This window comes from Periplaneta americana, chromosome 10, assembly GCF_040183065.1.
Source record: "Periplaneta americana isolate PAMFEO1 chromosome 10, P.americana_PAMFEO1_priV1, whole genome shotgun sequence".
NCBI classification, from domain to species: Eukaryota; Metazoa; Arthropoda; class Insecta; order Blattodea; family Blattidae; genus Periplaneta; species Periplaneta americana.
The window spans coordinates 146,108,569-146,124,522 of record NC_091126.1 but is presented as its reverse complement, the minus strand read 5'-3'; the positions used below and the strand labels follow the sequence as shown (position 1 = coordinate 146,124,522).

Sequence of the window (15,954 nt, the reverse complement as noted above, 5' to 3'; positions counted from 1 at the left end):
ATAATAATTCACTGTTCTCTTAAATTGACTGAGGAAATTTGAAAATTGAGCAATAATTTTCCTAAAATACACGACTAAATATTTCATTTAAAAGTTTTTTTTTCAAAAACGTAAGAAAAAACGAGAAAAATTGTATTTAGCTTTGCTGTTTGAAATATGTAGAAAATTAATCCTCTGAAATTAATGACATAACTTACGGTAATTATGATTGTAAAGTAATATAAAGCGACGACTGGCAGACAGAAATATTAGCTACATTCTATTTTTGCGATTGGTGACCACTGAGGTACATATATGTCCTCTGATACTCTCGTAACTATGGTAACCTTACTTCTGCAATATGTACGTTTATAGATTCTATCATGTCTCATTTTCTCCAATGATGCTTGTTCGTTGTTACAACTTCCTTACAATTCTTTGAACTGAAGCTCTCCGATCTGACAAAATGTGTCCTGCCTATTCATTATGGCGACACCTTCAAATGTTCACTCTTAGCCCCCGACAGACTTGTTTTAAACGAGGTGTAACTACATAAAAAGAAAAGTGTGTGATACTGTTTGTTCCATCATTTCCACATAACTACAGAGCTCATACAAGTTTATGAACGAACGAACGAACGAACGAACGAAAGAACGAAGGAACGAACGAATCAAGTTGAAACTAAGGAGTTCAATAAAATTAATGATTGAATTATCCAGGCCAGTTGTCTCAATCTTTGGGATTTGGAGATTCAGATCCCAAACTTTGTGACTTCTGCATGATTCTTGATCTAACTTTCACTCATCGTAACTCTGAATTCCTCTTATTAAGATAACATCACATCGAAATTAATTTGTAAAACAATGAAGAACCATGTCTATTTAATCATATTCCGCGAAGAAAGCATTGGAACATGTAATTCGTCTGCATTTACGTATATTGAAACTAATGTAATACGAAAAATCTCAACTGATTGAAAGTGATTTTTTGCAACCTGACACAAGCAGTTTTAATAAGGGCTCGATTAAAAAGGCCCTCTTTATTTTCGTGTGGATTTCAAGAAATTTTGTGTATCTTTTATTTTCGATTCGCATTGGAAGAAAAGAGATACATCAGAGAGCTGAGGAGATGACTAGTGGTATGAATGTGTGACGCAACACTAGTAGCCAAACGTTACTATCACTTGTGAGTACTACTCATCCTTTAAATATTGGTCGGGTCACTTGTTGTTTAGTCAACTGTCCGAAGAAGATTAGAACCTCATAAGTGACAAAAATAAGGCATCGCTCAAGAGGAAAATAAGCCGGGAGATAATAAGGTAGGGTTCCTTTCCCCCCTCCATTTTATACATCACTGACTAGTAATATATTACACTAGTCAGACTTCAGATGTATTTAATTACTTTCAATTGGCTTTTATAGAACCCGGAGGTTCAGTGTCGCCCTCATATAAGCCCACCATCGGTCCCTATCGTGAGCAACTTAAATCCAGTCCCTAGCATCAAATTTCACCTCCCTCAAATCCATTTTAATATTATCCTCCCATCTACGTCTCGGCCACCCCAAAAGGTATTTTTCTTTCCGGTTTCCCAACTAACACTCTCTTTGCAATTCTGGATTTATCCATACGTGCTACATGCCATGCCCATCTCAAGCGTCTGGACTTAATATTCCTAATTAAGATTTCAGAAGTATACAAACAATTATTCCTTCTCTTACACATATTGTCAAGTGAGATGTGCTGCCTGATAACAGATGTAGATCTACATATCGATTGTTTTATAACATGAGCAATTTTCTCTTGTCGCGCTTGCCCAATTCACGCAAGTATCATCTTTCTAATTATTTCCCTGTTTTCACTATGTGCTGTTTTTTTGTTTCCTTTTTTTTTTTCCTCTTTAAATCCATCGTTTCATAATATGTGAAAAATGAATCACACTTAATTTAATGCACTGTAGGTTTAGTGAAATAAATTTTTTAACTTCAGAATTTTGAAGTAACTTATTTTTATCAGCGCGAGAATCATTATTATATTATTTTCAAACGATCTGCATATTTTAAATTAATTTTCTTATGGTAGATTACTTAAGAAAGTGATATTTTAGGATAATTTATCTAAAATGAATAACGTAGAGAAATAAATTATATACAATAACGTAGGCCTACAGCTATAATGAAATATACATAAAATTGTTTCATAATATTAACAAGTTCCCCTTGCCGCGTTTCCCCATCTCACGCACGTATCACCATATGATTTTTTTTTTTTTTTTTTACTTTCTTCATATTTGGATTCACCGTTTCGTATATAAAAGCTGAAATACACTTAATTTAATTTTAACTATTGAAACACAATATTCATAACACTTTTACTATAGGCCTATTGAAACAATATTAAGCCTACAATTATTAACCTCAACGAATAATTTTACAACACGACTACAAGGAATGAAGTTTTGTGAATACTAATACAAAATTCGATGATAAACAACGTGGTTTAAAACACAATACTTATAAACACTTAGATGAAGTTAAAACACAATATTAGGCTTAAAATTACCTGAACACAAGGAAGGTTTTGTGAATTACTAATACAGTTCGATATCACCGTGCGGAAGGAATAGACCGGTTAGTAACGGCTCCTCTCCCTCCTCTTCAGATCCCTTTAGCCAACTCGTCAGCTCCCTACAATGTTTTATCTGAAACAGGAGCTACACATGTAGTGTTTGCTAAATCCCGAGATACGAATATTCACTATTTGACGAATACAGAATAGTGTTAATGGGTCGTTTGTTGCAAATATTCAGTATTTGCCGAATATAACGAATGTTTGCCGAACACAAATCGTTTCCAGGTCAGAAACGATCTTTCACAGATATCAAAATAAGCGAAGATTCGTTCTAGACATGTACAAAACCGTGACGCACATATTCGTCCAAAAATTCGGATGTTGTAACAGGTAATAGTCACATAACTTTGTCCATTTTCTGTTTAAGTCTGTTTTGATGTGGTGGTCAAATGAGCTAGTCCTGCACTTTTTGGTTTGCTATGTGAAAGAGCCAACAATATAGGATGACTAGACGTCCCCGATTTCTGGGGACAGTCCCGGGTTTTGAGTTGCTGTCCCCGGGTAGAAAATATCCCTGTTTTTGTATGACTTGAGGCTTTCCCGGCGTTTGATGTAGAATAACTCCTCTCGGGTTCTCAGCCAGGTGAGTTGGAGATTTGCTTCCAAGCTTTCGACGGCTAGCTCTTAGGACTTGGTCCCACATCACTTCATTCCCTGAAGAAGATGGCAGAGCTAGCCGTCGAAAGCTTGGAAGCAAATCTCCAACTCACCTGGCTGAGAACCCGAGAGGAGTTATCACTGTTTTTTGTTCTTCATAATTAATTTTGCCCCCAGAAGCTTTGATTTTGTTTCAGTAACAATTTACACGTGAATATTTAAGTATCGTGATGAAATTGCTGCGATCCATGCACATTTCTGAACGGCTCAATATGAGACAGAAGAACCAGCGAACACAGTATGAGATATTCTGCACTCTTTGAGAAGAATTTAGCATCTTTGTCTTTGGACAGCTTAGCATTAGCGTTACCCAGAAGCATTTCATTAATCTCTCTTCTAACTCGTTGGTTAGAACTGCCGCAGCGTCCATTTTTAAGTAGTTAAAAATGAGGAATTTTGAGACAAACAAAATGGTTAAAAGTGGTGTCATGTTTTATCTACATATTTTATTTAAAAAAATTCATTTCATTTGCATTTTTTTTTTTCAAAGTAGTGTCATTAATCATGTGTCTTTCAGTCAGTAATGCATCAATTGAAAGACTCCCCTTCACAATGAACTCAATCTGGAATGATGAAAAGTCGAGAATGAAAGTTGAAACAGTTAAAGCTTTGTTACAAGTGAAAACAAATTTTCATTTCTCATGTGAAGAACCTAGTGCGAAACTGTATGGGAATGAATAGATCCTTAAAAAGATACATTCTTCAGAGAAGTACTTGTAAATTGTGTATGTTAGAGTTCAGTGTGTACAATATTATGTGAAAGATTTCCATGCATACGTCAGTCTAGGAGTTACATGCGTGTATGCATTTAATTCAAAAGTTGAGATAATCTACAAATTTAGTGTACAAAATTCTATCATTGTATCTACTGTTACATGTATTTTCTGTAACATTTCAATGGATAGTGGTATTTCTTGAAATTGCCAATGTCCCCTACTAGACCATAAAAAATCTGGTCAGCCTACAATAATATGGAATCCACCTCATGATTTACATACGAACAGAAACAAGTACACAATGCCTGGAAACTATTCAAGAGAATTTAGGTGTGAATTATTCAGTTTCTGCTCTGTTTTAGTGACACCATCCATCACCTTCTTTAAACTTTGCAGATGAGGACATCGCTGCTGGGCCGCGAAGAGGCAGAGGACTCGGAACCTCTCATCGAGAGCAGCACAGCCTCCAAGCTCACTGTGTCGGGCGGTGAGAGTAATGTGCACTTTGTGCCCGAGGGCCCGGAAGAGGAGGAGGAAGACGGCCACGTCGATGAGGAGAAGTCGCTGGATCGGCCGCGTCTGCCCACGCCACCGCCCGCCCTCGCGAAGGTGGTGAGCTTCGGCGACGTGACCAACACTCCCGCGTCTGCACCCATGCCAGCTCCTGCACCCGTGACAGTGGAGGACACGATTCTGCCGCCGCCGAAGCAGTTTCACCCGAAGCAGCAAGTCAGACCGCCGCTGTCGGCTCTCCGGCGACGCTCAAGCGTCAAGAGCGTGTCTAGCGGGAACAGCTCGGCGGCCGGCATGCAGGTCCTGGGTTCGAGAAGGACGAGCGTGCCAGTGATGCCGTACAGCGCCGGACACATGGCTGCGACGAGAAGCCACCAATCCGCGGTGGAAAGACTGCGTCTGCAGACGAGGGGTACGGGCGAGATGTCTGTTTCCAGCGACGTGCTCAATGCCGGTGGCGGGGGTAAGGGATCGCCGCCCCCCTATTTGCTCAATGGAGGAGGCACTGACCTCCTGACATCTGGGGGCAACGCCTCGTCACCGAACGTGGCTGCTATGGTGAAGACTTCTCCCTGCGATCAAGGCAAGTGTGCGAGCTGAGTTACTCCCTATGCAGAAAGATATCTGGCCTCTTAAGCGTATTTTCACCCAATCCCCACTCTTTTCGCAAGCATACCATGCATAATCTTAAGGGGGGACAGACGAGAAATAACATTACTTTACTGAATTGCCTATAGCTTTCACATTTCCGCCTTCCTCTTAGTCTCCGCAAACTGACCATATATCTTAATGTTGTCTAATGTTGTAATGTTGTTATTTCATTAGTCTATTTCTTAGTTCATTTTCCAGAGATCCACAAAAGATACTCATTTTTCTGTTACAAACTTTCTCTGACATTACTATTCTCCTTTTGACCTCCTGGCACCAGCTCATATTACTACTTATACTACTTCTCGAATATTTCAAGCCCTGCACTTGTTCTACTGCATCATTTCAAATTTCCAAGTTTATCTTCTTTATTTTTTCTTGCCATAACCATGGTCTTGTCTTGTTTGCATTTATCTTCATCCCATATTGCAAACAGCTGTCATTTAAGTCGAGCAGTATGTATCTCAAGCTGCGATTTCTTTACGGCGATCATCGCCGGACGCACATAGCTGGCAATTGTCGCCTGGAGTTTCTAGCAGTTAATATGAATACGCACGGTTTCTTTACAGCGATGATCGCCAACATAAATCGTTGGACGCGACGCAGATCGCTGGAGGTTGCTTCTGAAGCAAATTCAGGACGCACATCGCCGCATACATGTTCAGTAATCGATATTTTAAGGAAGGCCATGTAGAAATATTGCATCGAGATATGACTGCAAAACAAATGAGAATTTACAGCGATGTAGGCTGATAAATAAACCACTTCCTGACGATCATCGCCAGCGTTTATAATTGCCGGCGATGATCGCCGTAAACAAACCATAGCTTAAGTATCATGTCGTCTTCTGTTAACAACGACATATCTTCAGAAAATCTTATACACTTATTAGTCTAATAGTTAATTACAACTTTTATTTAACTTATTATACATTTCAGTTCCTAAGTCAAAACCTACACAAAAAAATGACTTAGAACGTTTTTGCAGCCCATGATTCAAATAGAGTGTGAAAAAACGGTATGATACAACTAGACCACTACATGGAACACTAACAAAAATTGCTCTCATCCCCATTTCAACTAACAACGCAATAATAAAACAATAGTGTGCATCACGTGAAGAGAGAGTAGTGGTGCTTTGAACTGATACTGTACAATTTATTCCCCTGTAAATAACATTAGTTTAATGCAGTGATGTCAAAGCAAGCGCATTTTTCTGACCTTGACGTCGTGCGCGGGCAGCAAGCGCTAAGTAAGGAAAGAGGAAGGGTTGTGTATATGAATAAACAATCTGTTGGATTAAGAAAACAGTGGTGCACAAACTTCAAACGGAACGTGAAATTGTATGTCGCAATTTTTATATGGCTTCTTTCTGTTTAATATTATCTATATTGTCTGTAAAACAAAAGTACTAACAGTGATTTCTTAATATTGCACTTGTGTTTTAAATCTTAATAACATACCATAGAGTTAAGAAGGATTATTCACTTAAATTCCATAGTAGTATAATATTATACTGTATTAAGTGGATGAAACACATCATTCATAAATAAAGTAATATTCCAAAGAATGAGATTGAGTATGACAAGATAAGTTGAAATTTATATTGATGGTATCTTTAGCCTTACAAAAGTAATCAATAAACTAATCAAAACAATATTACAGTACAAAGCAAAGTTACCTAGTTGCTGTATCTGTTTTAAGTGTAACTAATATTACATAACAAAACGCTTATCGCATTATGCTTTTAAGGTGATATTTGTGAGCAACTTCCTATCATCAAAATATTAAATTATTTTCTCGAAATCTGCTGAAGCTATAGAGCTGACATTTTTACAACACATGGGCACGTATCTTTTGCTTATGATGTAAGAGTAGTTGCTTTGTTAATTCATTTCCTTACAAACAATTTTCATGCGAATATTTTCAAAATTTTCAGTACACTATCTTCAGTAATACGTATATACGGTATATTAGATTTACGAAAATATTCTGTAAGGCTACTAAATAAATAGGCCTATATCTGAAAATTTCACTTTTCTATACCGAAAGTTGAGAAAATATTTCTTTTGAATAAAAAGAATCAAACTTGTGAAAAATGAGCATTAAAATTAAAACTTACATTCTTATAATGCACTTACACTTCTCAGGCAAATATAAAAATTAACATGGATACAATTTTAATAAGTTCTCTTTCCTTTATCTATTGAATCAGTGGTGGCCATCCCTGAATATAGCTCGACCAAGCGGCATATACCACCTCTTTCGTCTGTCTCTTTCCTTCCCGCTGTAAAGCGCTCAGGCTCTCCTGGGTTCTAAAGCTCGCGATTGCTCCTGTGGGCATCAATTGACATGCCTGGTTTAATAATAATAATAATAATAATAATAATAATAATAATAATAATAATTTATTTAACCTGACAGAGTTAAGGTCATATGGCCTTCTCTAACACTCAACCAGGAGTAAAACTGCGTTACAAAAAACACTACAAATTTACAAAGTACACTACAATTTTACACACAAAACTGAATAAGATAATAATAATAATATGTAACAACATGTAAGTAGAAATCAAACATAAGATATAACATACAGAAAGAAAGAAAAAAGCATAATAAAATGTGATCAGCAGGTCAAAATAATTGAGGCATACAAAGTATAAAAAAGTAAGACAATTATTGATAATAATAATATAATAATAATAATAATAATAATAATAATAATAATAAATGAGAATAGTAATAATAATAATAATAATAATAATAATAATAATACTAACGGTAGTAATAAAATAGTACAGTACGAAGCATACAATGAATACAATATTTTTAAGTACACACAGTAAGGAAAATTATGATTATATATAGCTCAACTTATCACGTTATAGATATACCATTATCGGAAAATATGAAAACAAAAATATAATATAAGTTAAATATCACTAGAACATAAAAAAATGTGAATACGTGGAAACATACAATACAACACTTGTCATAATAGTAAGTTAGTTTGGCAACTCGTCATAAGATAATTTCTAACTTGGATTTGAAAGATTTCAATGTTCGGCAGCCCTTGACTTCAGGCGGCAGAGAGTTCCAGTGACGAGAGGTAGCAACAGTGAAAGATGAGGAATACAGAGATGATGTGTGAAGTGGAATTTCTAGCGTGTTATCGCGTTGTGATCGAGTATTAATATTATGATAGCGAGAGAGAGTATGAAAACGAGCGAATAAATAATAGGGGGATGAAGTGTGCATAAATCTATATAAGAGAGAAAGTGAGTGCAGATTTCTCCTCTCATGTAACCTAAGCCATGATAACTTCTCGAAAGAGGGTGAGATATGATCATAGTATCTAACATTACAAATGAAGCGGATCCACGCGTTATGAACACGCTGTAGTTTCTGAGTGGAATCAATCCTGAGATCACTGAACAAAACGTCGCAATAATCGAAGTGAGGTAGAATGAGTGCAAGAGGCGTGTGGTAATGTGCTCTCCTGTGACTGTGCAGGGCCTGACATGACGATAATCCAGCGTTCGGTGTCCGAGAAGAGCAGGGAGCGGTCCGCCCTGTCGCACCATCACCACCACCATCACCGGCCGCCGGTGCAGCCGCCACCACCGGTCGGTTACCAGCCGCACCACATCCCGCAGCTGAAGCAGCAGAAGTCCGTGCTGCACGCGCACGTTCAGAGCACGCCGAACGTGGCGTCGACCCAGCGCAGCGTCGCGCGCCACCCCGCCACCGCGCCCCACGCGCCGGCCATGTGCTCGGCGGTGTCGGAGGGCGAGCTGCTGGACCTGGCCATCCTGCCCATCTTCCAGAAGCTTCTGAGTGAGCGACACAAAAGTCGCTCTGGCTACGGCGCCTCCATCGCGTCCTGCCCCAACATCTCCATCAAGTGCGACATCGTGGAATACTTGTAGGAATAGCGCGCACGTTTCCTTAGTGTTTCCTTGTCTGTCTTATGTCCAGACGTTCACTTCGTCTCTGCAGGTAAGTGACACCACCTCCATTCGTCTCTTTTTGAAATGGAATAGAATAGACTTTTCGTTTCCCCTGTGCTCGAACCTTTCGGAGGCCGAAAATCTTCGTAACGGATAATTGGGCGCATCATGTCAGAGAATTGCTTAGAGCAGTGATGCACTTGAAAATTAACAACTTCTTATTCATAATTTCCTGATCGTGTATGTTGGCGTGTGCATATTTTTATGGCTAATTCCAGTAGAGTAACAGAAAGTTCATGGGAAGTAGGTATAAATTAAGATTTAAAATTTAATAGTCTAAGTCTACATTCGGAACAACAATGTGGGCAAGAAGTAACAGTAGTGAGTTTTATGGTGCGAAAAGATAAACCACTTTCCAGGTTGTTGTTTATTTTTGTGGGTTTTTGAAATTTCTAAGAAATATATGAGAAGCGTTTCAATATAGGAAAGTCGACGAATGTCAGACCGTTTATTCTTACGTTGATAAGCAGGAAAATCTTTGTGAGCTCCTCGGAATAAGTGGACTACTCCTCCATGAACGCTCTTGAAATAGGAATCTGTAACTGCTGCAAGTCAAAAATTGTTTTGCTTTTAATTGGGATTGTACTCTGTTATCCTGAAGTGAGAAGTAATGAGTAGGATTGTTCACGTGTAGAATTGTAGGAATAAACAAAGAATAGACACATAAATGCGTCATGCCCGAGACATTTTTCGCCACTTGTTTCTGATTGAGCTCAGATTGAGACTGTGCCATATTATAGCATAAATGTGTTGACAGCTCTCTTTTTGAGAACACGGTAACTTCTGGAAACTTTTGATTAATTTTCGACTGTATTGTGCAACAAATCATCAGGAGCAAATCTTCTCGTACACACACAGTGTTACGAGTCGAATAGCTTCCAATTTTGTATAAAGTGAACATGTTTTCCAATTTCAGAAACCTTGTTTTGGCAAAGAGTTCGTTGGCAAGAGTAACTATGATCTTGTCAAAGCAGTATTTAGTCCCCTTCCTTCATTAAGTGGTTCGAAGTTATAGAGTTATTACATTAATAAATTAAAGAGATTTATTATTTGTTTCTAATGATTAGTGTCGTTACACATAGCACTGATCTAATGAGTGAATATGCTCCTTGTTTTACTACCCTGATGCCGTATGTGGGAAACAAGTGACATTCCTTATATTTATAAATGGAGGTTGGACATAAGATGGTTTGGTTTTCCATCTGTCACAATTTCGAAGTGAAAAAACTGCAGTAGAATATTATTGCCGTGTCATTTGCCAGCGAATCGAAACAGCCTTTGGTCTCCGACGCAGTCGTTACAAAATTAGCATCATACTGCACTCGATGTAATGTCCAGGCAGTGCCACCGATCCTCGCTCTCATTGTTGGTTGTGACATCACTGCTTTGTTGTAAACATTACAGTTTTTATGGTGGACTTGAAATCTCGAATCGCATTCCATAATTCTTTCAGCCGGTTTACGTAATAGTGTCTAGTTGTTGTTTTATATTCTTCAAAATTGTTTGGAACCGCACAGTATGTTTCTAACACTGTCACATCTGATTTCGTTACTTTTACAGAGAGCTGTTTAAAAGTCAGCTTCGTGTAACAGTTTTATTTGCTACATTTTATATTACTCCTTGGTGTTCGAAAGTGTAAAATCATCTTTGAAACATTCGAGTAGACAGCACCAGCAGTGTCAGTGCTGAACTCAACTTCAGTGGTGTTCTAGTGAATGTCAATAATGCGTAAAAGAAATACATAATTCTGGACAGAGATCCATCCGTTGGGATCTCCCCAGTTATGCAGTTCATCTGCGATGGTGATCACTGACTCGTCGTCATGCCTGCCAACCAAAATTTGCAATAATGATGAGAGCTACTTTACCTGCACTGGATTACAACCAGTAGACCGGCATTTAACTGAGCTCAATGAAATTCGACGTCGGTCCAAGCATCTCGTATTTTAGAGTAAGTGTCCCACTTTCTTGCAAAATGTCAAAACCCTCAGGCAGTATATGTACCCAATGAACCTCCCGGATACCAGAATGTATAAATATGTCTTTCGTCACATCGACTAATTTCTATATTAGTTCGGTGCAGTGACTTTTGCAACTTCTCCAAAATAGCGGATATACTAGATATTAAATAAATTACCTGTAATAAATTTCTCGTATTCCGTAATAATCATATTTAACATTACCTATATTTACAACTTGGCAGGCATGAAATGTTTGTTACTTTGTTGCCAGCAACTGGTTTGGACTGTTCTAACGGAGACTTTCTTGATTTTCTCTGGTCTCTCTACTCAAATTGAAGATATGATGTAGGCCTATTTATTCAGTTGTCATATCGTCATATTACAGCAAGTTTGAAACCAATTATTGAGAAAATAATCCTATTTTATGAAAATACATCATGTATGATATATTATTCACTATATATAGAATCTCAAGAATTCATCATATTAGTGATTAATCGTGAGTTATTACAGCAGAACCCGTGAAAATTATGTACAGTAAAATCCCTTGTAAGCAGCACCCAAATCAGCGGCAATACCAAAATAACGGCACTTTTAGCTGGGCCAAAAAAAAATATTGAATCTGTCATATTCCCACAACCTGAGACGTCAGTTTTGCAAATTAGGAAAGTCGCACGAACTTTCATTTTCAGTGAATATTTGAACCAAAAATTAGTGTATTATTTGTGTTGTGTGATGTGTTTTAATAAAGAAAATCCATACAGTTTTTAAGTTTATTTAATTATGTTCCGTACGTCAGTATTGCCACATTAGGAGGTTAGCACGAAGTTTCGTTTTTAGTGAATATTCTAACTTAGAATTTTTAGTGAATTATTTGTGTTGTGTGATGTGTTTTAATAAAAAAAATCCACAGTTTTTATGTTCATTTAGTTATGTTCGGTCCGCCAGTGTTGCCACATTAAGAAATTCACACGAGCTTTAATTTCACTGATCAACAAAATTAAACACATTTTTTTGTTAAATGATAAAGAATGGATGATTCTTATAGCATTTTTCGTGCTGATTTCAAATGTTTTCAAAATATTCCTATCACCCAGGGTGTTTGAGTAAATGTATGAAATGTAATTCAAACCTTTCCAGTAACATTTTACCTAAAATCGTATTTTTACCAAAAATGTGTGAGAAATAGATTTTAGGCTATATTTCGCTTGAGAAACATCTCTTTTTAGTGTCCAGCAGTAGTCTGACAGAATATTTGGGCTCCATTTTTCCTGGTAGCACCTTTCCATTTCAGAAAAATTCTGATGAAAACGCTTCCCATGTTCGTCGCTCACTACCCGAAGATTTTTAGGAAAGAAAAAATAGATGAGAATTCAAGAAGTTATTTTGAGGGATATGACACGCCATCACGTTATAGTTCTCAATCAGCTCCCTGACAAGTTCTCTGTAATCTTCTGATTTGTGGTTCCTAGAAAGTAAGAGTCTGTTAAATGATCCGTAGGTTCCCGGCATATCATTGGAACTGGAAAAGCCATATAACGGGATCCTTTTAGCCTACCAGTTAATAGAATCACATGGAACACAACAGATTTCAGCGGCCCAGTTCATGTTCTCATCTATTTTACAATCAAAAGAACACTCGTAAGTTCTTTTAACTAGTGTAATGAAATTCAAAGTTAACTATACACAAATGTAACAAAAATTGTTTATGTGATATTTATACAGTATTTCGAGGTATGTTTCACTTTATAAGATACTTTTACCACACTTAAAATTGGAACAAAGAAAACAGGTTATGAAACTTGTTGCATGAATGTAAGTTCCAACTCAACTGAGAATTAATACCAACTCTCGCAGTGTTATGAGGAATAAAATTTATTTTTATGAATTTTGACTTCACCGGCAACAATGATCTAAAGTTATACGTCAATTCTTAATGTAATACAATGAAATATTTTATATATCTTCTTTCCATTAGCATGTTAAAGACGGTATATAGCAATACAAATAAATCTTTTTTTTTCTAAAATTATAAAAACATGGTGGGTGGTAGAAAAATTCTGACTTCATTTTTGGAATCAGCAGATGAAATTACATGAGAAACAGTGGAAACTGTACATTTAACAAAATCGTTCTTGACCAGTGTTTTCAGTGATTATTCGAACCTGGGATTAGTGTATTATTTGTGTTGTGTGATGTGTTTTAATAAGGAAAATTCACACAATTTTTATGTTTATTCAGTTATTAGCAAGTAATAGAGAAATAAGCTTCACATGGCTGCAGTTTCAACATTTGGCATTATGAAATATGAACTTTTTTTGTATATATCGGTATTTATTCAATTATCCGGCAAAATCACGTATCTGGAACTAGCCTGGTCCCTTTGGTGCCGGATAAGAGGGATTCTACTGTGTGTGTGTATATATATATAACGTACAGTAACATTTACATTTCATATTAACTGAATTGGGTTCTAAGTAAACGTTAACAAATTTTTTATCATATGGGAAAGATGATTATGAGCTAAACTCTCCTGAAAATATGTTTAACCAACCCTTTGCTATATTTGAATATAACTCGTGCAAGACTGGTGAAGCTGGACAATAGAAAATGTTTCATCACGTAGTCCAGTGATTCGCCACAACAAACATAGACGCACAATAAAGAACCAGTGATATGAATTAGAAGTAATAATAATAATCGATGTACAGAAAAGCAACTTGCACATATCTTAGGAAGCTCCATTATCTTCAGATAATATAAGTTTTTAAATTTAACGCGACACATCATCGACAATATCAGGCAAGGCATTTACTGAACCAATTGCTGGCAATGATATGTAACCTCTTCTCAAATTATATTTAACAACAGCGAAAGTATTTCATCTTGATGACTTAATTTGAAACATGGACTGTTTAATCCACACCTGATTGCCTTCTCCTCTGTTGCAAATGAACTGCAGCAGATTGTTCACGTGTCCTTGTGTTCATCAGACTGAATCGCCATTCAAGCCCAGCCCCAATTAATGGAATTTCCCTTAAAATGTGACCTGCAGTCGAATATAATCATGACCCATGGCGTCTAATAAACTGAGCTGTGCACGAGTTGTTTCCGTTCTCTAAGTAGAGTAAAACAATATTGATATTAGCAACACGAAAAGTTGAAGTATGGGCATCGGTTTAAGACTGCAGGTAGCATCGCTTTGCAAAAGGGAGGACAATTTTGCTCATATTTTCACCACCATCACCACCACCTCCACCACCACTTCCACCACCTCCACCACAACCACCACCACCACCTCCGCCGCCGCCGCCGCCACCACTTCCACTACCACAGCCACCACCACCACCACCACCACTACAAGGGGGTGTGTTGTGTTGTGTTGCGTGTTGAATTTTTCGAGTGTTACAAGAACATGATTGAGATTCTCTAAATAATTCTTGTTGTTACATAAGAGAACTGAGAGATTATCACTTGGAATGTTTTGTTCATTGTTGGAGAATTTATGTTCTTTTTATTGGTCTCCTTACTGGACAATTTAATTTATTGTCAGTTGTTACTATTGTTCATAATAATAGGAGTTGCACTTGATGTGAAATTCTAAACGAATGAAGAAAATGGAGTAATGTATTTGTTGCATAACATGAAAGTAAAACAAAAAGGTTAAGTCATTCACCAGCAGCTGATGCTGATTTTGATGGTGAATACAATTATTAGATTATAGATTGAGTACAAATTTGGTATAGAAAACTTTTCAGGTGCTGCAAATATGGAGCAACTGTAGAGGAAGCCAACAGAATGCACACAGAATTTGGTTTACTTCCAACACAGTCTTTGGGAATAGAGTGTGAGAAATTTCGAAGGTTCCGTAGTGTCTGTCATAACTATTCAAATTAAAAGCACAGAGCGCGGCTGTTGCAGTTTGAAGCAAAGACTTCATGGAGCAAGTCTGTGTTTAACTTACAAAAATATGCAAATTATTAATTAATTAATCAAAGGTACTAAGTTTGCTTCTGAATTTCCATTCAGAGTGATTCTCTTAAATGTTCCTGTGAATTGAAACTATCGTCAGTTGCGTGTATTTTCTGTCTGTTTCATTCTCCGTCAAAGATACCCTTGTAAATGAAGCTACTGTCGTTTTCAAAGCACGAATTGAATCGGGATATACGTATTGTAGAAACTAGATATTAGAGAGTGTACCGATGTTCTATACGTTGGAACATATTGCTAGAATAGATTGTGCAGTGACATCTTCTCTTTGCATTCGATTCACCTTGCTTCAGACTGTTACTAAAGTGCACTGCAGTGTGTGTGTTATTCATCCAAATTTAATTCAGCATTCAATATTTTGTGGTTTGTGTGAACCATGTCTCATATCACAGAGTGCCGTGTACCTGAAAGAATTCTGTTTTGAAACAAATGCCAGTTTTCTGTGTTGGTTCTGTTGGCAACCATGGAGAATGCTCTCCTTGTGGTCTTAAGGAATCATTTGGAAACTAAAGAGAAAACTCTGATGTCAATCATTGAAAATTTAATAAAATTAGATGACTTTTCAACAAAAGGTGTTTGCATTTTACCTTCCCTTTGTCAAGATATAACCTAATATCGCACTCCCAGTAAAATAGTGTTGTAACTCTAAAATTGTAATTTGTAAAGGTATGGTATTTCCTAGTAAAATACTGCTGTAAAAATATGTTAATAAATAGGTATCAAAAGCTTTGATAATTTACTATTTTATTATTAGAATTTCATGTTTCCAACCAGTAAAACAGTGTTGGAAAAAATGTACGAATGTAATATGTGATTTTCGACATACGACAGTATTTTACTGGAAGTGCGATATG

The 15,954-nt window shown here is 37.0% G+C and overlaps 1 protein-coding gene across 6 annotated transcripts in view; it reads left to right on the top strand.

The window, feature by feature from the left end:
- The window catches only part of GABA-B-R2 (gamma-aminobutyric acid type B receptor subunit 2), a 591,629-nt gene extending 575,967 nt beyond the window's left edge, over nucleotides 1-15,662 (top strand). For 5 of the 6 annotated variants that reach the window (XM_069838231.1, XM_069838230.1, XM_069838227.1 and 2 more), the window contains 2 exons: nucleotides 4,377-5,076; nucleotides 8,654-15,662. In XM_069838231.1, the coding sequence (XP_069694332.1) occupies nucleotides 4,377-5,076; nucleotides 8,654-9,069 (1,116 nt within the window). In that variant the 3' untranslated portion in view covers nucleotides 9,070-15,662. The remainder of the gene's footprint in view (nucleotides 1-4,376; nucleotides 5,077-8,653) is intronic. The other variant, XR_011334566.1, reaches the window with a different exon arrangement.
- Nucleotides 15,663-15,954: the final 292 nt, after the last annotated feature.